Source organism: Natator depressus, chromosome 3 (assembly GCF_965152275.1).
Source record: "Natator depressus isolate rNatDep1 chromosome 3, rNatDep2.hap1, whole genome shotgun sequence".
Taxonomy (NCBI): Eukaryota; Metazoa; Chordata; order Testudines; family Cheloniidae; genus Natator; species Natator depressus.
The window spans coordinates 16016174-16040507 of NC_134236.1; the positions used below are offsets into that span (position 1 = coordinate 16016174).

The 24334-nt window shown below is 46.1% G+C and overlaps 3 protein-coding genes across 4 annotated transcripts in view; 1 reads left to right on the forward strand and 2 right to left on the reverse strand.

The window, feature by feature from the left end:
* Positions 1-411: 411 nt before the first annotated feature.
* GLYATL3 (glycine-N-acyltransferase like 3) lies at positions 412-3742 on the reverse strand. Its single transcript, XM_074947168.1, is given in 4 exon segments — positions 412-838; positions 2621-2772; positions 3289-3405; positions 3725-3742. Coding segments are annotated over 4 exon segments (714 nt in total).
* Positions 3743-12371: 8629 nt separating this feature from the next.
* Positions 12372-24103, reverse strand: CENPQ (centromere protein Q). The gene is made up of 9 exons (XM_074947178.1): positions 23825-24103; positions 22809-22955; positions 21253-21307; positions 19644-19761; positions 19085-19153; positions 16849-16978; positions 13820-13939; positions 13497-13574; positions 12372-13000 (listed from the first exon to the last, which is right to left on the reverse strand). Exons 1-9 carry the CDS (start codon positions 24101-24103, stop codon positions 12872-12874), a joined length of 1125 nt encoding a protein of 374 aa, XP_074803279.1. The 3' UTR covers positions 12372-12871.
* The window catches only part of MMUT (methylmalonyl-CoA mutase), a 35027-nt gene continuing 34661 nt past the window's right edge, over positions 23969-24334 (forward strand). The window contains exon 1 of one of the 2 annotated variants that reach the window (XM_074947460.1): positions 23969-24093. In XM_074947460.1, coding sequence (XP_074803561.1) covers positions 24001-24093 — 93 coding nt within the window. In that variant the 5' untranslated portion in view covers positions 23969-24000. The remainder of the gene's footprint in view (positions 24094-24334) is intronic. The other variant, XM_074947462.1, reaches the window with a different exon arrangement.

The window sequence follows — 24334 nt, forward strand, 5'->3', positions numbered from 1 at the left end:
TGAGATCTAGATGGGGTGCACTTGAAGAGGCCAAGAGGGGTCAGAGGTCTGGTTTGTCCAGTAACTGTGGGTTGGTCTAATAAAAGATGTATACTCCGAGACAAGATAGGCGATCTTATAAGACAGTTCGCTAAACTAAAGGAATTGTTTTTTTAATAAGAGGGAATGCAGGGGAGATGAACTACAATAACAAAATGCCAGACTTAAATCCATTCCTACCTTTCTTTGATTTGCTGAACTGAGATGCCATGAACAGTTATTAGAATATATTAGATTGAGAGATTTTTAAAGCTACAAGAGGGATCGTTATGATCTAGTCTGATTTCCCAGATAACCCAGGCTGTAATATTTCACCTAGTTACCGTGGAGGAGGTAAGTGAATACTCAGGAGACCAATAACTTATACCGCTGCTATAGGTCAGGGCTGGCTAAAAACCAGAAAGGCATGTGGAGGAGTCTGAAAAATTGGCAGGGCAGAAACTAAGAGTTCATGCTTTTGGACAATGTTATAGCTGGTATGTTCTCCTCCAGGACGTTACCCTGAACTGGAAAGCCCTAGCTATGTAACTTATTAGCTAACATGGTGGCAACAAGACGGCTATAACCTTTCCTGCGGTGCTCAGGAAGGGTATAACTGTGAATCATGGTGGCAAACTGATCTGTCAGACTCCAGGAGACAAGGTGTCCATTGTCATCTAGCACGCAGATGCTGGGGAAGCAGTGAATGAGGTTGGCAATGTACCTCTGGCATTGCTCGTTGCCTCCCCGTGACCAGATTTCATTCAGCAGGCTGGTATGAGAGACATCAAGGTAAGCCAGTCTCAGTGCAGGGTCCATCCTCTGAGAAGGTATAGGAAATGCATTAGGCAGAATACTTCATCCCTAAGCCACTGAAGCAGAATTAAAGCCATCTTTCCCAGTTCAATGGCTTTCCCGTTCTACTTCAGAAAAGGAAACTAAAGAGTGCTAGGCCAGGCTAGAGATTGGAGGATTAGTGCCATTGCTGTATGAGAAGTCTAGATGGGAGGTCCAGTCCTTATCTGCCAGGTGCCCAGGGAGGTGTTATGTCCGAGTCCTGGGAGTAAGCTTGTAATACAGAAGTGGGCAAACTGCGGCCTGCGGGCCACATCCAGCCCACAGGACCATCCTGCTTGGCCCTTGAGCCCCTGGCCACTCCCCTGCTGTCCCCCCTCCCCCACAGCCTCAGCTCGCCATGCTGCCAGTGCTCCGGCGGCTGGCTCTGGCCGCAGTGGCATGGCGGCTGGCAGTCCTGGTGCTCCAAGGGGGTGGGGGAGTTGGATAAGGGGCAAAGGGTCCTGGAGGGCAGTCAGGGGACGGGGGGGTTGGATGGGGGTGGGGACCAGCGTGTGATCAGGGAACAAGGAGCAGGGGGGGTTGGATGGGTCTGGGGTTCTGACTGGGGACAGTCAGGGGGCAGGAAGTGGGAGGGGTTGGATAGGCGGTGGGGCCAGGCTGTTTGGGGAGACACAGCCTTCCCTACCTGGCCCTCCACACAGTTACGGAACCCTGCTGTGGCCCTCAGGCCAAAAAAGTTTGCTCACCCCTGTAATATGTGCACATGATGTTTTAAATGGTTTTAACTGTAGCAGTTCTTAGTACAAGAAATGCTTGTTGGACTGCGCCACCCATGATCCTTTAGAGGGAGTTGAGGACGTGAGTTGGAGAGTGAAAAAAAAAGAAAAAAAAAGATCAATCATGGTTACCAACACACCTCAAGGTCTGCCTTTCCTTAAAAATTAAGGCCCTTAATATATATATACACACAGTGCCTCTCACTTCCTGGAGTTGCCTCCTCACTCCCAGGCTCTTCCTCATTCAGCCAGAGTTTGTCCCAATGACCTACCATTCTGCCAATTGTGGCCTAGTAGATAGAGAATTTGATTAGGGCTGAGGAGACCTGGGTTCTATTCCCAGCTCTGTCATTGGCCTGCTGGGGAACCGTGGTCAAGTCACTCCACTTCTCTGTGCCTCAGTTTCCACATCTGTAAAGCTCTTCAAGATGGGGTCTCAAAGTCATCTGCAGTCAGAGAACCTCCCCACTGTGGCCTGGGGAGGAGATGCATGCCGGCACGTTGCTGGCAATGTCTGCTACAGGTACTGCCCCCACAGCTCCCATTGGCTGGGGGAGAGGGACATCACTAGGCGCCGGGCAGAGTCAGCATCACTTCTCCTCCTGCGCGCCCCCCCCCATGAATATAAACAAGTCAAAAATCGAACACACAACTATCTGATGCACACCTTGCTGCAATCCTGAAGGTTTCAACTGCTCAGTCACTGAGGCCAAACGTCAAACTGACAGAACTGAAGCGTTGCCAGGTGTCTAGCAAACACTAAAAACTCTGGCAGGCGAAGAATTGTATAAAGTTGTATGACAGTTTTATTTCTAATAAATTCAAAATAAAAATATAATATGAATGTTTTCTTTTCTGAACACCATCTTCAGTGACATTATTGGCCTGCTGGGAGGATTTGAGGACTGGCACTGGCCCTAAGGTAAACTGAGTTTGAGACCCCTGTTTTAACATCTAATGAAAAGTGCTAGATATAAGCTAAGTATTATCATATTTATTGAAAATAGGAAGGATGTGATTGGACATACTGAGTTCTGACGTTTGGCAGCATGTCAGGGTCTGGGAGGATAAACATCTGGAAAGAGGATAGTTTCACATTGTTGGTAGGTCTAAACAAGTCAGTGTTGGATGCTTCATATAATCCATCCTGGAGCCCTGTGTAGGCAAAGATAAATAGTGACTCATTTAAAAAAACAAAATGCACATGGAAATACAAAAAACAAAGCTTGGATTCACTATGAAGCTGTTTGCACATCTGAAATCTTCAAAACCCTCAGTGTTACTGCACTTCTTTCTTCCCCATTCAATACATTCTCCACAATTTCATAGATGTTAAAGCCAGAAGGAGCCATTATGATCTACTCTGACCTCCTACACAATGCAGGCCTGAGAACCTCACCAAGTAATTTCTACATCAAGCCTGTAACTTCTGTTAGAGAGAGCACATCTTTCAAAAAGACATCCAGTCTTGATTTAAGGATTTCAAGTGGTGAAGAATCTACTATATTTCTAGGTAATCTACTATATTCCCAGGAATCAGCCAAGTCACCTACTCTGCAGGGTGTTGGAGAGTGCAAGCCTTGCTACTCCCTTCCCACTCCAAGTTGATACCACCTGAGAAGCTAAAGGAAAGGATTCAATCACAACAGGCTCCACAGTTCAATTGCTCTTCTGGAGCTCAGATTAAAAAAATGTTTTGATCTACCTCTATCTGCTGCCTGGTGATGACAACTTTGAAATCCGGCCACGAATCCACCACCACTTCCTTACTGAAGGGATTGCCTTTGTTGATATTCAGCACTGCTCCATAAACCTGCCAGATAATGTAACATGAAGTAGAGATTATAAATTGTTTTGTGCTTTAGAATAAGTTGTACTTTATGCCTTTACATTTGGTTAAGGTATTTGACCATGTATTGGATATGGAGTCTGAAATTCAAAACGGCATGCCTGACAAACAGCTCAATTCCACCTTTGTTTAGCTTCTTGCTAAAGTTTTCAGGCCCTTTGGAACTATGGTGGAAAAGGCAGCTAACAGTCAGAATTGGTTCAAACAGGTTCCACCAGGGGAGCTGCCAGTTTTACCTCAGAACTTTGGTGCACTTGTGCCTATATGAACTCTGAGCACCCACTGCCTCGTTGCTGTCCATCCTAGAGGCAGCCACAGTACCATTGTATTTGCGCAGCTACGTGGACTAGAAGATCAGAAGAGCAGCATCTGAAGACAACAGCATTAAGAACTGAGACTGTGCTACCAATCTCTGAACCCCACATTCTTTTCAGAGAAAGGTATAGAGGTCCTGTTGATCGCTCACCCTGCGATGATTGCAGAGCCAGGCATTTCTTTAGCATCAACAGATCCTGTTGATCTCCTACTAAGAAGCAGTTGAGATTCAGGGTCCATCAGTTGGCTTTTACATGCTCAAAGAGAATCTGGCATCAGTACCTGGCGGCAGTTCCCCTCTCCCTGCCTGGTGTTGCTACTGGGGTCAGGTTGCAGGGGCTTCCCCTACCCCACCTGCCAGCCAGGGCTCTAGGCAGCAGATTTGTTCCAAGGTCCCCCCCCCCACCCCGCCATTGGCAGGGCTGGATTAACTTCTTGTGGGCCTGGCGCCAAACATATTTGTGGCCCCCCCAGGGAAGGATTGTAAAAAGGGGTTGGGGGCAAAAGCACAGTGGAGCAGGAGCTAAGGTTAGTCCCCGGGTCAAGGGAGGGGCAAACTGCAAGCACAGCAGGGCTGGGGGGAAGGGAGAAACAGGATCTCCACCCCCCCCACGCCCACATAGAGCGGGTACCTACCTGGTTCTAGCCCATTCTCTTGTCTCTCTCTGCACTGAGCTGCCCCTCCTCTCTTCCAGCCCTCTGGGGTGGGTGTTGGGAGTGGGAGGAGCGGAGGCTAATGTGGATATTCCTATAACCGGACTTTTAGTTTCCGGTCTGCACTGCTAACTGGACACTCGGGATCCGTTTTCTACTGGAGTTCTCTACAGGGCTGCCAGAAAGGCCTGAGGCGGGGAGCGGCAAGCAATTATTTTTAAAAGTGAGAGGGCTAAGCCTAAATGGGGGGCAGGGAGGGAAGAGAAGAGAAGAGAAAGAGAGAGAGCGCAAGTGGTGGGTGGGCTAGGGAGAGGAAGCAGTGGGCAGGGCCATGTCTGCTGTACTGCCGAGGTAGGTTGGCGACTGTATGGATCAGCTGACACAGTATCCCCAGCCCAGGTGACGTGACAGCCGGGGGTGGATTTAGAGTTAGTGGGGGCCCCCCCCAGCCCTGTGCTCAGCTTCATTTTCGGGGGCCCTCCTTGGGACCCAGCCAAGAACATTCTTTTTTTCCTTCATCCTCCAAGTAATAGCAAGTAAATGAAAATAAAGTGAGGTACCTTGATTGTTCGTGTAGTCCAACTTATTTTTCCCCACAAACCACTTGAAAAATCACAGAGGGTCTTGACAGACCACTTAATGAGCTTTCCAAATATTGTTAAAAAAATGCTGGGGTACCGGATTTACCAGTTGGCTGGTGTTAGCCGATGGCCAGGGATGTTTGGTGAGGTGCCAGCTATGCCCGTTTATACCATCCGTGACTTTAACCGCTAGGACGCACTGTCCCTTCGCGGCGGGCACCCCGGGCTAGGCTGACGGATGCCCCAAGGTCCTAACCACCCGTGACTTTAACTGCTAGAGCTCAGAGCTCCTTCGCAGCGGGCAGTCAACACTGACTGACAGGTGCCCCAATGGCAGCACTAAGAGCCTCTCCACACCCGTGACTTTAACTGCTAGAGCTCAGAGCTCCTTCGCAGCGGGCAGTCAGGATTGACTGACAGGTGCCCCAAGAGTTTGCCCCGTGGAGGCGGCACAACTCAACGCTAGGCTCTTAGTACTCTCACCTAATGGCCAGGCTTTATAGCCAAAACGGCTGAGGTTCTTTAATTGTGTTGGCTGCTTTACAGTAAACCAGAGAAACAAGTCAGGCTTATGCATAAATGGTTACCAAAATTTATTAAACTAGATTCTAATCATGTGGTTACAAAATTGCTAGTGCCTACTTATTTAAGTGTAGAGATGTTACACACACAAACAAGTTACAAAACTGAAGCTACAATCCCAAAGAAAGAAAACAAAGTATAGAGCTCTATTTCAAAATATGTGTACACTAAAGATAGGAGATCAGGTGTGGGTGCTTCTTACCCTCCTTGCATCTCTCGATTCCAGCGGTGCCAAGCCAGGATCGGTCACTCAATTCCGCGGAAAGACGAATAAGGGACAAGGCTCAGGGACCCTCTTAGCTGCAGAAGCCTTGGGAGGCTGTCACTTATCTGACCAGCAGATAGATAGTGAAAAGCACTCAAAAATCATGGTGCTGTAGGTCCCCTACTTATACCTCTGTACTCCTTTATTCTCTTTCTCCTTTCTTGTGCCAAATTGGGGCTGGTCTATCTGGGTGACGCCAGCTCTCGCAAGAGTAGTTTACACTTGCAAGGGAGAGAAACAATAAGTGTCAACTACTGGACATTCCTTTTATTAGGGTAAATATTTTCCCACCTAGGATGTTGGTGTGTGTGCATCATGCTGTTTTAGTAGGGGCTAAGAGCCATGTCTGTCACAGCGCCTCTGCCTGCTGTGAGCCCAATTGTTGTATATGTTCCCAGTGGCACATTGTAGCAGCACACCTGTGCTTCTCTCAGCTTCAAAGGCTGTGCTGGAATTCATGTTAAGTGCCCTGTGGTTTTTGGCTCCCGTGTGTTTCCAGCAATGCTGGTCTGAGAGGGGGGGGCTGGCTGTCTGGCTACAGCTGGGGTCCCTGGGCATGGGCCACATTGCCACTGCCTGAGCACGCCATGCACCTACTCCTCCCCCCAGTGCCTCCTGCATGCTGCAGGACAGCTGATTGCAACAGGTGGGAGGTGCTGGGGGAAAAGGGAGCTGATAGCAGGGTTGCCAGTGGGTGCTCAGCACCCACCTTCCCCCCCTCCCCCCCCATGGGTGGTCCAGCCCTGGAGCACCCCTGGAGTCAGCCCTATGGTCATGCTGGTGGGGGGAGTGGCACTATACGTGAAAGAAAGCATAGAGAGTCAAATATGGTAAAAATCTTAAATGAAACAAACTGTACCACAAAAATCTCTATGGATAGAAATTCCATGCTTGAATAATCAGAGCATAGCAGTAGGAATGTACTACCAACCACCTGACCAGGATGGTGATGGTAAAATGCTCTGGGAGATGAGAGGCTATGAAAAAAAAAACAACAACACTTAATAAAAAGGGGATTTCAGCTATCCTCATATTGACTGAGTACATGTCACCTCAGGACAGGATACAGCCATAGTGTTTCTAGACACCATATGACTTTCTTGGAGCAACTAGTCCTGGAACCCACAAAGGGAGGACTAAATCAAGAATTGCCTCTAAGTGGGTAATTGTGGCCATATATTTAATTATAAAAAGAAAAGGAGTACTTGCGGCACCTTAGAGACTTAGTCTCTAAGGTGCCACAAGTACTCCTTTTCTTTTTGCGAATACAGACTAACACGGCTGTTACTCTGAAACCTGTCATATTTAATTATATTACTCTCCTTGTGAGGGGGGAAAAAAAACAACGAAAAGCCCACCATAGTAGCATTTAACTTCAGAAAGGGAACTACACAAAAATGAGGAAACTAGTTAAATGGAAATTAAAAGGTAGTCACAAAAGTGAAATGCCTGCAAGCTGCATGGAAACTTTAAAAGCACCATAATAAAGACTCAAATTAATATATACTCCAAATTAAAAGCACAGTAAGATGACCAAAAAAGTGTGACCATGGCTGTGATGGTTCCTCTCAGGGTGCCACCTGGAACTGGGGTACTTCTGAGTCCCCCTGACCCACCAGCCTGGGCTCCCTTTACACTGTACTGCCGTGACAGGCTGCCAAGCTCTCTCCAGGCTCCAGCCTGCACTTTCACCAGCACACATACAGGTAGGGACACATGCAGACACTCTGACCAGCTACTACATAGGAAAGCTCCAGTCAGGATACTTCCCAGCTACTCAGGCATGCACCCCTCTGGAGTGTAAACCCACAATTATACTGTCTTGCATTGCACAAGGAACAGTGCAGCATAAGTTAATGAACTGTCCCAGATTGAGGTGTCATTAGAGAAGGTTTTGGAACAAATTGGTAAATTAAACAGTAATAAGTCCCCAGCAACAGACAGTATTCACCCAAGAGTTCTGAAGGAACTCAAATCCAAAACTGCAGAACTAGTAACTGTGGTATGTATCATTTAAATCAGCTTCTTTACCAGATGCTTGCAGGCTAGCTAATGTGACACTGACTGGTTGGGTAACAGAGACCCCCTTGGGACAATCACCTGATGTGCTGAGACTACCTCTAAACCCATTTTCTTTGCCAGTTTGCTAACAGTAGCTAGCAATATTTGTTAAAGTGTAGGTGTTTTGGCATTTAGCCACCAATGCTATGAGGCAGTGTGCTTTAGTTTCTCCTTCCACACAGCAGGGCAGGCCTGTTATGCTTTTGCTGCTGTACAAGGTTCCAGCCTGATTACAGGTATAAGCTGAAAAGCAACACGCTTGTGGGACTGTTCTGTCACCATCCCTAGCATGTACAAAAGTTTTCCCCACAAATCAGGTATGTTATACATCTTTAAAGGGTTTACCATTAGTATTAACCTTTGTCTTGACCCATAGATGAAGTAGCAAAAGACAAGATTTAACAGCAAATCTACAGTGGACAGGCACTGTTCACACAATTTAGCTTGTTCAGTGTCTATTGCATTTCCCCAATTCCTTTGTGTACCATGGTAGGGGTTTAGACAGTGTCTTTTTGGAGGAGGCTCTCAATTCAGGCATGTCTTTGAGGCTTTGGCAAGGAAAGGGTGCACTGCAGCCATGCCTGCCCTCAGCCCCTCCTCTGTAAATTTCTTTTGGTTGGACCCCACCCCTTTGTGAAGCTTCCCAAATGCAAAGTTTTTCTTCCCCCAGCCTTGAAGAGACAGTGTTATCTTTTATAAGGGTAGTAGGAATAACATTCTTTAATGGAGTGCTTCGGTTTGGTAAAATCCCCCTGGTCACCCCACTCTGATCCCAACAGGTCAGCTGGGTGGACACTCTCCTCCAGGAGATCTGACCCCCAGTCTTTCCTTAAAACTGGATCCACAGGTGAGAGGTCTGGCATTTCAGATGCAGATTCTGCACACTCCTCCTGGTGGAAAGCCTCCCTACAAAAGGTGGGCAGACCCTCCTGACCCCCCCCCCCACCTTCTGTCTGGACTTCCCTTCTGGGGGACACAGTGGCTGCCTCAGAGGGGAGCCCAGAGAGGGAAGGTGACCCTGATCCAGCTGTAGGCTATGAACTATGACAGACCCTTCACAGTCCAGCAAAATCCACAACCCCTTTCACTTGGGTTGGGCTTGCTTCCAGCTACAGAGTCCTTGGGGTCTGTTTCCACTGCAGCAGTCACCAGGACCCCAACTTCCATCTCTGGGGTGCATGTCTGTGCACCCTGGGGCAGGACCTGTCCCCTGCTGACCTGCAACTTCCTGGCAGTCAGCAGCTGGGAAGGCCTCCCTGTTGCAAGGTGAAAAGTTCTCCTCCCCCAGGGAGATGATCATGGGACAGGAGCTAGCTCTATCCAGCCCCTCCCGCAGGGATTTGCCTTGAGCCCCGGGGTTACAGGAACTGGTTACGACCATCCCTGCTGCTACCACTGAGCAATTAAAGAGACACTTTTACCCTCCCCTCTAGGGCTTTCAGCACGAGATTCCTTCTTGCTGCTAACAAACCCTGAGAGATTCTGCCACATCAACAAAAAAATATCATTCCCCAGTAGAAATGGTGCAAAATTGTGTGCTACTGCTGCAACAGTCAGTTCAGCCTGCAAATCACCAGTTTCCATGTGTACCTTAGCTAAAGGTGCAAGGACTTTGTAACCTCCCACCTATTCTAATTCTGCCATTTTCTCTGGTAACAAACCCTTCTCATGAATCAGGTCCCTCCTGACCACAGAAATTTCTGCACCTGTGTCTCTCCATCCTTGGAGCACTTCGCCATTAAGTTTAACAGCATACATATGTTCACTGCTTGGTTGTGTAAAAGCAAGCTTTACAAATCCTGTGTGGAAAGAGGAAGTAGCATGGGATACCCCTGTGCTCTGAAAAGCAGCAGCTTCATGTGTTACCTGTTGCTTGTTTCCACTCAGCCAAGGACATTTATTGCTCAGTGGGCATACAATGATAGCACCTTTCGGGCTCCTCTGCTTGTACAGGAGATTTGGGATGAGTAACAGGGGAATGGGGAGGGGAATGCCCAGCCTCCTTTCCCCCCTGGGTAAAAATGGTGATTCTGCTTTCCACCAACCCTGTTCTCTCCTCTGCCAATGGTTTATGTTTAATTGCAGCTTGTGACTGCTCGTAAGAGCCTACAAACTCAGCCAATCCACCCACTGCCATCACCTTGTTGTCCCACAAATACTGTTTACATCACTGCACATATTCAGGAATTGTTCCTGAGTAACCAAATCACACATTCCTTCAAAGTTTGTAATGCCTTCCCCCCCACACACACTTATCTAACAAATCTCTCATTTTATTTACATAAGAGGGGATCTGGATTGAGTAATGTGGCTTAAGACTCCTGAATTTAACCCTGTAGGTTTGAGGTGTAATCTGATATGGTTTTAAAACCAGTTCTTTAAATTTACCATAGTTTGAAGCATCATCAACTGGCATCTTACTGATTATGTCTAAAGCTCTCCTAGTCAATTTTGCTACCAATATAGTCATTTTTTGACCTTCAGGAATTGCATGGAGGGTGCACAGTCTCAAAGGTGATGAAATATTTGGCAATATCCCTGGATTCATAATACTGTGGACATCATTCCCATTCATGGATTTTTGGGGAAGTGGAGCCAGCTACTGAAGAGCTTGGTCTCTTCCACTCCATAACAGTCAGTTCATGCTTCTGGGCCTCAATTTCTCTCTTTTAACTCCAGAGCTAGCTGCCTCTTTCTTTCTCCTGCTGAGCATCTTGCTGTGCTAGCCTCTGAGATTGAAGCCCAGTGTCTGAACTCCAGGGCTAACCTCTGGGTTTCCATGGCTCTATTGTGAGCAGCTTTCTCCCTGGCTGCCTCTGCTTCTTCGATCTTCATTTGAAACTCACAGTCCTTTGCCTTCTCTTCTGCTTTCAGTCTAGCCAGCTCTTGTTTTGTAGCTGCCTCACTGGTAGTCATTTTCCTGCTTTCTTGTGCTAATGTCCTTTACCCGAATCAAAACAGAAAACAAACTAGTAACCACTTGGTCTGTTCTCTAGCCACCACACTTAAAATCACTACCAATGTCTCAAAGCAATCAGCTGTGCACAGATCCTGCTTGACTACACCACTGACAGGTTGGGTCACAGGGATGGTCACCTGATGTACTGAGACTACCTCTGAGCCAGTTTTTTCTGCCAGTTTGGGCCTCCAGAACCCTGCCTTGAGCCAGACAGCCAGTCTGCTCCAACACAGACCCAAGGTCTGAACCATGTGCCCCAAACCTGTAGACTTAACTGAAAACAGCTCAAGACTTGCTCCTGTCTCTAGACCCCAGACATCCAGGTCCCAATGGGATCCAAACCCCAAATAAATCCATTTTACTCTATAAAGCTTATAGAGGGTAAACTCAGATTGTCTACCCTCTATATCACAGAGAGATATGCACAGCTGTTTGCTCCCCAGGTATTACTTACTCTGGATTAACAAACAAAAGTATAACAAGTAGGATTTAAGTGGTTCCAAGTAATGACAGACAGAACAAAGCAAGTAACCACAGCAAAACATGCTAATCTAAGCCTAATACGTTTAAGAAACTGATTACAGAGATGTTCCATAAGCTTCTTTCACAGACTGGACTCCTTCCTAGTCTGGGTCCAGCAATCACTTACACCCCTGTAGTTACTGTCCTTTGTTCCAGTTTCTTTCAGGCAATTCTTTGGGGGTGGAGAGGACATCTTTAAGCCAGCTGAAGACAAAATGGAGAGGCACTTTGTCATTGTGATAAATGAGGGGGGTAGCTCCCTTTTATGGACACCCTGCCAGTTAGTAGCTATAGAATCCTCCTTAGCAGATGTACCCTAATTGCCTTAACTGTAAAGGGTTAAGAGAAGCTTAACCTGAGTTGGCACCTGACCAGGGGAACCAATAGGGAGGCTGTACCCTTTCAAATTGGAAAAACTGCTGGGGGTGGAATTCTTTACCCCTCGGGCTGGAGAGAGGGGAAGGCAGCAACAAGCTGTAAGTTTTAAGCCACGTATGGGAAATCATCAGCATCATACCTAGAAACTCCTCATTTGGAACCCCAGATATGTAAGTAGCACAGGAAAAGTTAAGACATTAACAAATGCATACAAGAGAGGTCAGAGCCTGGAAGGAAATGCACATTTTAGTTTGTTTTCCTTTTCCAAAACTAAAGGTTTCCTGGGAATTAATGAAATAAGAGGTGAGTACAGAACTCTGAGACTTGCACCATAAACTTTTCTTATCCCTGCCCATTTCCCAGGATAAACCTAGGCCCTACTGAACCAGATGCAAGTGCCTTTGTTATGCAGTGGACTAAGAGTGTAAGGAATACTGTCCAGCTGATCAAATGAAATGTTGATCCTTTAACTTCAGGTTCCCACATAGGTGTTTTGATTTACATTTAAAGACAGACCTAATTTTGCTTGAAAAAAGGAGTATTTATCGTGGCTTAGTAACTATTATTTAAATAAAATATCTATTACATCATTCAACTTCAAATAGGATTTTATTTTCTCTTTAGAGTGAATGTTGAGTCCATAGAGGTACTAAATTCATATCTCTGATATGACAGACCTAATAATGAAACAATCCTAGTCTTCCAAAAGACAAGAAAAGAAACCCAGACCTTTCAATGCAATATCAGAGCTAGTGGAATCTCCCTCTAGTCAGTCAGTTCTCTGAACCACAAAAAATGTTTGAAAATGGAAAATAGCAGCCAAACCCAGTTTATTAACAGACAATATATACACTATTTAAAAGTGGTCCTTCTGTGGATGAGCTAGGTTCTACATGTCTGGTCTTTACGCAAGTGAAAAAGCAGCATGTCACTAATGTCCCACTAGGCAACAATCAATATATTGTGCCGACACCTGGCTGATAAAAGATTGACTAATAGACACTTGGTGATTGCAGAAGGCAAGTCTTTAGAAGCAAAAAAATTGTCACAGGATCAACACCTGCTGGACCATGAAATAAAGCCTGCCTCAGCATAACTTTGTGTATGCATTCCTCAAAGGGAGTCCACCTTCTCATAGGCCTGTTCAAGGAGGGTCAACATGTTCTTCATCTCAGCTGAGTGCTGGATGGTGCTTAGGTCCTTCAGAATACCTTTCTGGTCTTGGATTTTCAGAATCTCCTCCTGGAGAAGGAAGAAAGGAAGGAAAATGGAGAATGGGTGAGAGAAATACAAGACCTATCCATTTCACTACAGGGAGCAACACTGCGCACTATGAGAGTGCGTTTTAGAAATCGCACAACTCCCTTCCCCCCCCCCCGTTGCTCATTGCTGCTATGTGTAGACAAGCCATTAAGAGTCCAGGAGAAATTCCATCCAATAAGACTTTATTTCCAGTGCAGTCCCAACTGTCTACAAGGTGACATGAGGGTAGTGATCCTTAACACTTGGATGGAAATATCTCACAAGGGACCATTTAAAAAACTTCTCTCTGGGATCAGGGATAGGCAGACATTTGTTATTCAGAGTATTTTACAGACTATTCAAACGCAAACACATTGCTCTGCCCAGGAGAGGGGAAATGCTAACAATTCCCGCTAGAAAGGGCAGTGTGGTTTCTGTTGTCTCCTCCTCATTGGCTGGGAGGTCTCTGAAAATGTGGTGCCCTGTCCCTGCTCACCTGCAGAGTGGGTGCTGTCAGACTGTGCTTTGGGAGTTCTGGAAGGCTGAGGACTCCTGTACCATTTTTCTGGAACACCTAGAGAAGCAAGAAAAATAAAATGTGATCACAGATGCAAACAGATTCTTTATGTGCCACCATCCTCCTACTTTCTTAGTCCTGAAAGACAGAAATCCCTGATGTTTAGAAATCCTTGAAAATGCACACTCCTAATCCCAGGTGTGTCTCTCCTACACAAGGCCCTCTGCTGACGGATCATGTACTGGTTGGTTCCAGAAATATGCCCTCCTGGGATCAATGCAGCAAATCTTGTTATAAGATACCTTCTTAGCCTTGTCCTCAGCTTCCTCCAACCGGTTCCTGAGAGTCTGGATTTTGTCCTGCAGGCTCTGAATATTCTCATCTGTGTTCTCAGCAGTCTGCACAGCTGTTGTTATTTCTTCCTGGGTTAAAATGGAAAGAATAGAACAAATACATTTAAAAACGGTTTATATGCAAAACATTGTGCTAGAGTCCCACCCAAACTGTCCCATCTTTAACTTCCCTGACAAACACGGATGCTCAAGAAAGAACATGAAATCAACAGAATTAAAGGACTGAAGTCTCTTCTATCACCTGACAGCATTTGTATGAAGCAATGAAAGAGCTCTATTACGACTTGGTCATTGATCTTTGTCTGTGAACAAGAAGCTTGGATTCAGTTCTAGCATGGAATTAAGAATCCAGTCCCACCTTCTCCCAACCCCACAGCTGCTCTTCTGTTAGACACAGCTTGACTAGATGAGCCAAATAAGCCAGATAAGCTCCTGTTAAAAATACCATGATGACAGCCACCTTATGCATCTACATGAACTCTTGCAGGGGAATCAGAGAGGAAGACAAATGCTCTGAGAAGTTGAAAATGATATTTTAAATAATATTTATGTAATAGAATGTCAGGTTCTACGCAGAGATGTTGAGTTCTTTTACTGACTCAATGACAGACCAGGTGGCTCCTATTCTCTCCAATTCAGAAGGTTATTTCTGCCTCCAAAAGACACTCAAAGGGGAAAATCCCTCTGAACAGCCAGCTTAGGGTTATGTTTGATGTTGCCACTTAAGTAAACCATAAGAACAAAACCCTGGAAAGGGGAAGTTTGAAGCAGATGAAGTGTGAGAGGCACAGGCATGGACTGTCACCTGCTTACGCTGTAATTTTTCTTGTCCTTCCCAGAACATGCCATATTGGATTTCTTCCATAACATAAGAAAGGATGCCTCTTGTTCCCTGCTACCCACAGGCAAGAACAGCGGAGGCAGAAATCCAATAGAAACAAGACGTGGATAACAAAATATTGTTTCAGCATCTTCAGTATTTCCTCGTCTGCCAGCAAGTTTGGTGGGATTTTGTTTTAAAACTGAACACAATGATTCTTCATGGTAGGTGGCCTTACACAGCACTTCCTGATTAACTTTCCATCAAGCACAGAGCCCTGCCTCCTTCCTGCTCTGTGGCAGATGAGCTAAAGACAGTGATTTGCTTATCTGTGGAAGTGTCAAATTGGATATAGATTGTTCCCTGTAGCATTAGAATATGGAATGATAATCCACAGCCATTTTACGACTTAGTCTAAGAAACAAAGAGGAAGCAGGAACAGGTTTTAAGGTCACCAGTTGGAGTCATAGTGGTCATTTGTGCCATCTTACTCACCACCACTATGGAGTTTCACGGGGAGAGGGGCGACACTATACAACACACTATAAATTGTGTCACCTCCTCATTACACCGTCCACTGCATCTCAGCCTCCAGAGTAACCACAGCATGAAATCTCACTGTCTAATAGAATGCTTGTGTGAAGACCTTGAAAGGATGAGGGATCTGGGTTACTAATCAGTTAGATTAGTGATCAGCACCACAGAATCCAATTATGTGCCAAATTTACACCCCCGCCCCAGCAAGAAACAGGCAATGTGGTTACTTGTAAGTTTGCGTTATCCCAAACTACCATAACAAGGGGAACTGCACATCAGAGATCTGCCCAAATATTACTACCTAACCACAGAAATGTAGGGCTGGAAAGGAGGTCATTCAGTCCATCCCCTGTGCTGAGGCAAGACCAAGTACGCCTAGACCATCCCTGACAGGTGTGTGTCCAACTTGTTCTTAAAACCCTCCAATGATGGGGATTCCAAACCTTCTGTTGGAAGTCTATTCTAGTGCTTAACTACACTTAGTTAGAAAGTCTTTCTTAATAGCTAACTTAAATCTCCCTTGCTGCAGATTAAACCAATTAGTTCTTGTTCTATCTTCAGTGGACATGGAGAACAACTGATCACTATCCTCTTCAAAACAGCCGTTAACATATTTGAAGACTTATGTCCTCCTGTCAGCCTTCTTTTCTCAAAACTAATCACATCCAGTTATTTTAACCTTTCCCGATAGGTCAGGTTTTCTAAACCTTTTATCATTTTTGCTCTGAACTGTCCCCAGTTTGTCCACATATTTCCTGAAGTGTGGCACCCACAACTGGACACAGTACTCCAACTGAGCCCTCACTAGTGCTGAGTAGAGCAGGACAACTACCTCCCATGTCTTGCAAACAACACTCTGTGATGGGGTATATCAGGCCCTTTGAGGCTCCCTGCTGGAGGCCTTATGATCCTAACCATACCCCACCACAGGAAAAGGAGCAGTGAAAGCCATGTCCTCCAAGCTATAATTTAAACAGGCCCAGAGATGAGGTGAAGACACTTAGTTCTGAGTCTTATCCCCTTCTTGGGGGCTAAGGCCACTTCCCGAGTGGCTGATGGGGGGACCTAACCCTACCCACTACTCCAGGTCCCATCTACTAGTAACCCTCTCAAAAAAGGAAATTAGGTTGATTTAGCATGATTTGTTCTTTACAAATCCATGCTGGCTATTCTTTATAACCATATTATTGTCTAGATGCTTACAAACTGACTGTTCAATAATTTGTTTCCGTATCTTTCCAGGTACGGAAGTTAGGCTGACTGGTCTAGAATTCCCTGGGTCGTCTTTGTTCCCCTTTGTACTGTGATGCACATCAGAAATTTTTTTTTAAACAAAGCGCCTGATAAGAGGTGAATAAGACCAGGATTGAGTGAACCTGGACTGAATTTCCTCCTCATCCCAGGAGACTGTAGTCTCTCCAGTGCACAGTTGGGATCCTTCAATGCAGCAGTGTGAAGTGAAGCTCAGGAATGAGAGAACATGCACACCTGAAGTTCCCCTCCCACCCCTAGAGTAAATGGTCCTTCCATTGAAAGGCTAGAATCTATTGGGGAGCAGAACAAGGATTTATACTTTTTTTATTCCTATCCCATACCCCCTTTGCCCCCATGTCTCCCTTACCTGCAGTAGTGCCATAGCATCTTCATTGAATGAGAGATTCTGTTTCTCTGCCACCTTAAGACTCGGCACATTTTTCAGGTTGCTTAGCTTCCCAACAGGCACCTTCAGGGTCCTGTAACGTCTCAGAAGCCTTGATTATATATATATATATATAAAAAAGCATCACGTGTTTGTTCCTTAAAAATAAGGTAACCCACTAAAGACCTGTATAGGGAGACGACATGTTCATCACATACCAATCCCAGAGCTGCTCTCACTCAAGTAAAGGGCCCAAAGTGTTTAAGAAAGAAAAAAGGGAGAGTGGGCTGAAATTCTCTTTCAAGAGTGGTGTGGGTTTAGATGCCTGAGCACAGAACTAGGAGCCAGCAACTCTAGAAGTCTTATCTTGGCTATGACGGTGTTGTCTGCTGTGGTCTCACTTAATCCCTCCGGCTCAGTTTGGCATCCATAAGGTTAAGTAGGTTAGTACTATTCTCAGGTCTTTAAGATTAATTAATTTTTGTGAAGTGCTGTGGAAGTGCTTAGTGTTATTATTTATAGAACCCTGCAAATTTGTGGATATCCGCTTTATATCCATGGATGCAGTTGTGGTGTTTACCATCTTTGCAGACTGGATGCGGATCCAAACGTTTGTATCCGTGCAGGGCTCTCAGTGAGATAGGGCGCTGATGCAGATACATATAAAAGGTGGAGTGCAGATCGGATACAAGCTAATTATTGCGGATGCTGATCGGGTGTGGATGGAAATTTTTGTATCTGCGCAGGGCTCTAATTATTTAAACCACTGAAGATCAGTTTTGACACGTGAATTGATTTTTCACTGAGGATTCTGATGCTTAAAACAAGTATTCGTAATGGTTCATCCTTTAGTTTTGCTAATTCTTTGTACCTTTGCTCAGTCATCTTTTTACCATCTACTAAAGCCAAGACTCTTTTTTTGAGGGGGGAGAAGGGGGAAGAGAGAGGAGAAGGAGCTGGAATTGCTCATAAATGTCCTTATCTTTTTAAGGCTGGATTATCGTAAGTCTTTACTGCAGTAATGTCTAATTATAAAAGTTCAGGATGGAACTCATACCCAGTGCTACAGCCCATATTCTTACAAGCACTGACCTATGTCAATAAATTATTCCCATCATAAAATATTTACATTGCGTCTCAGTAAATACATTAACTTGCAAATAACTAAATAGCCTTGGATTTAAGACAAACATTATAACCCCTGTCAGTTACTGGAGGTCAGAATCAATATCCTATTTAATTGTTCTTGATATAATATAAAGGTACTAGGAGCTAGGGTTATGTTGTGGCTACGCTCCTGGACATGAAACTTACTTCTAAGTACTATCTGCGCTGGTCTGATGGTTTCACCATTTAAAATAAAACTAACTAAATGCTTATGTGCAGCACTTCCTGTTTCCCAATTTGGACCCATTCATTTGAGTAACTTTATACAGTGTCCTGTGCCTTTGTTAAAGATACTACATAGACATGTCAGAGCAAGAGCTTTATACCTGTTTTCAGAAGTGGCCATTAATTTTGGAGGTGCCTTGATTTTTGGATGTCCAGTGTGAAATAGCTTGGTCTGATGTTCAGAAATGCTGAGCTCCCACAACTCCCCCTGAAGTTAATCAGAGCTGCGAGCACTCAGCACCTCCAGAAATCAGGTGATGGTGTCTCAAGTTGGTCCATCAAGTCTGGTATTGGCCTCTGGCAGTAGCCAGTAATCGCCACTTCAAAGGAAGACAAATCTTTCACAGTATAACTGGCTATCTGAGCAATGAAGTACAAGAAGGCTGCACTTTATGCCTAACACGAGATTACCCTTCTCCACGCATGCTATTAATGGTCACAGCTCTTAATAACCTGAGCGAGGGGTTTTGGTTTTTTTAAACCGCTGATGTCACAAAATGATGGTGGCTCTGAATTGCCAAATTCAATATCTCACTTTCTAATACAGTTCTAGAGCATACAGTTCATTCCAGCAGCTCTCAGGAATGCTGTCTGAGTGCCTGTTGCCTATATAAGGTGGTTAAAGGGAGGCTCTGCCACTTTGAACAAATCTTGTTCATCCACTTCAGCAAATATGCTCTTGAGATTTCCCTTTCTTGATCATACAGCAGCTTCCCTCTGATAGATTTCCTGAAGGTGACAGCTCCCGGGAGTGAAGGAACATTTCTAGGTATACATTACAAAGTCACTGAGAGCCCTTAGGTCTCTTCTCCATACCACTCATTACCTTTCCTTCAGGAGGTTGAGGTGCTTTTGAATGTCATCTTTTTCTTGTATTGATTTACTTAGAATGGATCTAGAAGGAAAAAGCAAAATGTTAATTTCTCCCACAGAACCTATATATATATATATATGGAACTTCCTGGAATGGGATTATATGATCAGCAATGTCACACAAGACGTGACTGTCTAGCAGAGCTTCCATGAAATAATATTGCTGAACTGCAAATATAGCCGGTTATGCTGTCAGTTTACCTGGGTATGTCTATTTTTCCACTATCTATTAAATGTCTCAAGGCCTCTTTCTACCCCAGGCTGAGAACGCCTTCCAAATCTCATCTCATGCTTTCTAAATGAAGAGTTCCAGTACCAGATGGACCTGGTGTCATGTGCTATAGTGTTTTGAATCCTCAAGAACTGATTAGTTGCTCGGACACTTTCAGAATGATTTTTTTACTAGCTATTACATTAAGCCTCCTAATTACTTGAGGAAACAATGAGATTCCTGGTCTTATGTGGTTGAAGCCTTGGCTGAGGGATGAGATGTGGTGGTGCTTGATACTTGCAATATTACTGAATCCATCATGCCTCCCAGGTGGTCGATGCTACTGGCTGGGAGTGGCTGCCATGCTGCTGTTTTGCCAGGGGCCAACTTCACCTTTTTTGTGCCCCAAGAACCTGTTTCTGTTGGTATCAGAAAGACAGAGAGAAGGAGAAACAGTCAAGATGTGACCTATCGGACTTGGATAGAAAACTTCATGGTAAATCAGTTACTTGTCTGACCCCCAAATGACTGAGCTATCAACTCAAGAGCAGATTTTCTGCCCCAAAGAAACAGCATCTCAGACCTGTCCACACTGTCAGTAGTAGTTATTTCTAAAGCACTGACAGTATGTTTGGTGATGTAAAACACACAGAAGATATGTGGTCCCTGCCCTAAGAAGCTTCCATTCTATTATGATTTCCTCCCAACATAATTGATAAAACTGGTGAAAGGATTGAGAAGTAAGCCCCTAAGAAGCTATTTTAGCTACTGGTCCATAACACATCCCCCTCCCCAGTGACACTTGAGCTAGTGACATTAGGCACTAATATATGACTGACTCAGGTTTGATTTCCAGCCCTGATTTCTAAACTGATGGATGCAGCAGAGGTTGGAAGTGCTGCAGAGATGGCATGTTCTATTTGAGAAGGAGAAGGGAATGTTTTCTGTCACTTAGCAGTGACTTCTCCAGACTGATTAAGGAGCAGTTTTAAAGGTTCTAAAAGGAATAGATTTAGATGGTAAACTCATGAGTAAGGCTACAATTTATTCACAGGTATTTTTAGTAAAAGTAATGGACAAGTCACGGGCAATAAACAAAAATTTACTGCCCGTGACCTGTCCATGACATATACTAAAAATACCGGTGACTAGATATTGGGGGGAGGGGAGAGCAGGGGAAGAGTGCTACTTGGGGGGAGGGGGTACCTGGGGCCAGTGGCTCCAAGTGCCGGAGGCCATGGAACGTGGATACTCCGGTGGCCAGGGACCGCTGCCTAGGGCTGCAGACTGCAGTTGCTCCAGCTGGCCACCTGCCCGGGGGCCACGGCCGCTGGAGCAGTGGCTGATGTAGCTGTCCCCAGGGCCGCTCAAGCAGTGGGTGATGTGGCTGTCCCAGGGCCACCTGAGCAGGTAGCCCTGGGGCCAGTCACACTGGCACCTGCCGAAGTGATGGAGATTGCAGAAAGTCACAGAATCCGTGACTTCCGCAACCTGTGTGACAGACATGGAGCCCTACTCATGAGGGCAGGGACCTTGTCTACTTCTTTGTATATTAAGTACCATGTACACAATAATCCAGTAGCCATCAAGGGATCAGGAGCAAGTTAAAATGAGGACCCTTGTGGTCCTGATAGACACACACAGGCCCCACCACAAGCACGCAACAGAAAAGAAACATACTATTTGGAAGTAAAATAATATATTTTAATAAGAAATAGAAATGCATCTTGGCTAAGATTATACAGAGGCTAATTTATTTTTTGTCAGGCACAGAAAAAAAAAAGGCTTATTTGTAATCCTATTTTGATAAAACTTATGAGTTATTTCCTGTTCTCAGTGTTGCTTCAGAATGAGAAGCACTAAAATATTGATGAGATACAGACATGTACAGAAAATAAGGAAATTTGTACCTTCTGGGGACTGCTCCCTCTGTCGCTTCTCTCTCTTCTTGGCTGGCTGTGTGACCTGGTAAAAAGGAAAATTTACACCAGAGAAAGAAATGTGTCCAGGCAATCTTCGACTTTACGACGTTTGACTTACGATGAACGGCACTTGCGATGCTTCTGAAGTGACACCCTGATTGACTTATGACAAGTGGTTTCGACTTTACGATGCTCGGTTCCGCAATGGAGTGGATTGCAGTTCCGAGTTATGATGCTTCGACTGACGACGCAATTTTCAGGAACCAATTGTGTCGTAAGTCCGAGGACTGCCTGTAAATGTTTTCTGGTGTATGGGACCATCCACTTGCTACCAAGGACCCACTTTGTAGTAAGGGCTGTGGAGGCATTTGCTTACATGACAATGGCCTTTTGCCACTGGTCGCCTCTCCTGTAGTAAAGGCTTGTTTTCTGGTTTGTGCAGCCATAGTCATGGAGCACACATTCTCAAATAAGAGCACATCTCTCACAAGTTCTGCAGGCCTCTTTCAGTCTTAAACAGGAGGAAGCAACTTATAACCAGACCTCTTTAACTCTCACATTACAGAAGCAAGTCTGCGGATGAGAAAATGTAGGGGCTTATTTCTCCTAATCTCTTTTCAACAGCTTTTTGGGACCGTGATGCTCATAAGGCTGATTGTGACAAGGAACATCTTTCAGATAGAAAGCTGTCTGTGTCAATCTTGTACCCTGAAGACCATGAGCCAGAAGTGATCCACTTTCTCCAAGAAATTACTGAGCTAAGATTTTATTGCTCTAATCACCTACTCCAGGGATGGCCAACCTGAGCCTGAGAAGGAGCCAGAATTTACCAATGTACATTGCCAAAGAGCCACAATAATACGTCAGCAGCCCCCCAACTACTCCCCAGTGCCTGCTGGCAGCCCCCAACAATCAGCGCCTACTCCCCCCCGCCCACCGCAATCAGCTGTTTCACGTGCACAGGAGGCTGGGGGGAGGAGGGGGAAGGAGTGAAGGCATGGCAGGCTCAGGGGAAGGGGTGGAGTGGGGGCAAGGCTTGGGGCAGAGCAGGGGGTTGAGCAGTGAGCGTCCCCCAACACATTGGAAAGTTAGCATCTCTAGTTCCAGCTCTGGAATCAGTGCCTAGGTAAGGAGCCGCATATTAACCTCTGAAGAGCTGCAGGCGGCTTTGGAGCCACAGGTTGGCCACCCCTGACGTAGTCACTAATCAGTTCTAGAATACATCCCTTTAATAGATGAATGGTCAGTTCCATTTTGTTAAGCTATGGGACTACACTGCCCCCTCCTGGCCAACCACATAAAATTCAGATAGCTACTTCCTCCAGGCCCTGAGGATTTTTTCATGTCTTTTCCAGTCAGTCTGTGTGTTGCAGAGAGAAGAGGTGCATGCTTATCTTGAACAGAGTGGATATTTGCTCAAGTTAAGCAAATACTCAAAGAAAAGCTCTCCTCCACACACACACATTAGTAGAAGGATGGCATATTCTCTCTTCCCACTTGAATAATTTAATTTCTTTGGGCTGATTAGTCTGAAATGTAATGACCTCTTTCTCTTGTCCCCGTTTTTGTCCTCCATCTGCTTTTTTGCTGGAAGGTTCTGGGTGCTGCTGTGACTTGCTCCTCTTTTGTGCCGCTCCTTCTCTGACAGACTTCCCTGCCTTAGGGGGACGAGCACAGTGATGTTTCATGACCTTTAAAGCAGTGGGGAGAGAAGTAGAGGTCAACAGAGACAGAGATTTATAATCTATAAAGAAGTGCAAAACACACATCTATTGAACAGGAAGTCTATGTTGAATACAGCATAACCTTTTGTGTATTTGAGTGCATCGCTCCCTTGGTAAATGTCTCCAGTTGCTGCCTAATGTAGAAGCCATTGGATATTCTACATGTGCCCACAGACACCCTTGCCCCCATTACTCCCCAGACCCATTAGCCAACATTTGTTTGTTATGTGATCATAAACACCAATGTCATGCATGTTACAAAGACTATTTACATTACATCCTCCTCATACCGCTTCTCCTAGGCGGCTCCTACTGTGGCACAGGGGCTGATGCCACTTTGCCAAGGCTTCTGGCCGCAACCGTCGTGACATGGGAGGCAATGTCATGATGCGGAGTCTTGTGGCAGTGACTGTCGTGACATGATGGACAATGAGATCCTTGCAGGGGGGACTCTCATGACTTCACAGAGATCATGTCACTGCACTTTTTCGCAGCAGCTACTGTCATGACATAGAGATTATGTTCTTGCAGCGGTGACAGTCATGGCCTGGGAGAAGGTCACCGGGCTGGGTCTCCTGGCAGTGACTGTCATGACATAAGGGACTGCCGTGACAGTAGGCAGGACTAATCTGAGTAATTGGGGCCCCCTTTGGGTGGGCTGAGAGAGATAGGGCCATAAACATACGGTTTATGACTGGAAGGGGGAATCCCTGACGTTATGAAAGAGACTACATCCCCCAGCATGCATCGCCACCCCTGGTCATAGAACGCTTACTCCAGTGGGCACGCTGCATGCCGGGAGATGTAGTCTCGGCCACCTTAACGCCCCTTCTCACCTCATGGCTACCTGATGCTGTCGCGTTGACCAACCCCGCAAAAAAAGTCCCATCGCGCGGCCCGTCACGGCCCCTCCGAGACTCACCAGTCTTCCTCAACGACCCCAGAGCCAGACGAGGTGCCCGGCAGAACACCGCCGAGCCGTTAGAGACAGCGTTCCCGCGCTGTAGCGCGCATGCGCACACCGAGGCCAAGCCAGCGCGCCTGCGCACTCGGGGTAGTTTGGGTTTGGGGCAGGCGGGCAGCAGAAGCAGGACGGGGGTTGAGGGTAAGGGCATGTTCCGACCGTGACGCCACCGGGGAGCGGGTCCTGGCCGTTAAATCCCCACCCCCACCCTCCTTTCCTTCCGCCGCGGCGGCTTGGCAGCCTCTTGTGGGCCCCCGGCCGCAGCATAACACCCCGCGACCTCCCCACGGCTGTTGTCAGCCCCCCCGGGCTGCTCGCGGGGCCCTTCGCTTTAATCCCGGGAGTCCCCTCCCCAGCTGCGCCTGCCCCACGCCCGCTAACG

What these genes read in the sequence shown, in the direction of transcription:
- CENPQ (XM_074947178.1), bottom strand. Translation starts at nt 24,103, where the DNA reads ATGCCCTTACCCTCAACCCCCGTCCTGCTTCTGCTGCCCGCCTGCCCC. An exon ending in CTGAGGACAAGGCTAAGAAG is followed by an intron (nt 13,575 to 13,819) that starts GTATCTTATAAC and finishes TTGCTTCTCTAG; the next exon opens with GTGTTCCAGAAAAATGGTAC. An exon ending in TGACAGCACCCACTCTGCAG is followed by an intron (nt 13,001 to 13,496) that starts GTGAGCAGGGAC and finishes TTCCTTCTCCAG; the next exon opens with GAGGAGATTCTGAAAATCCA.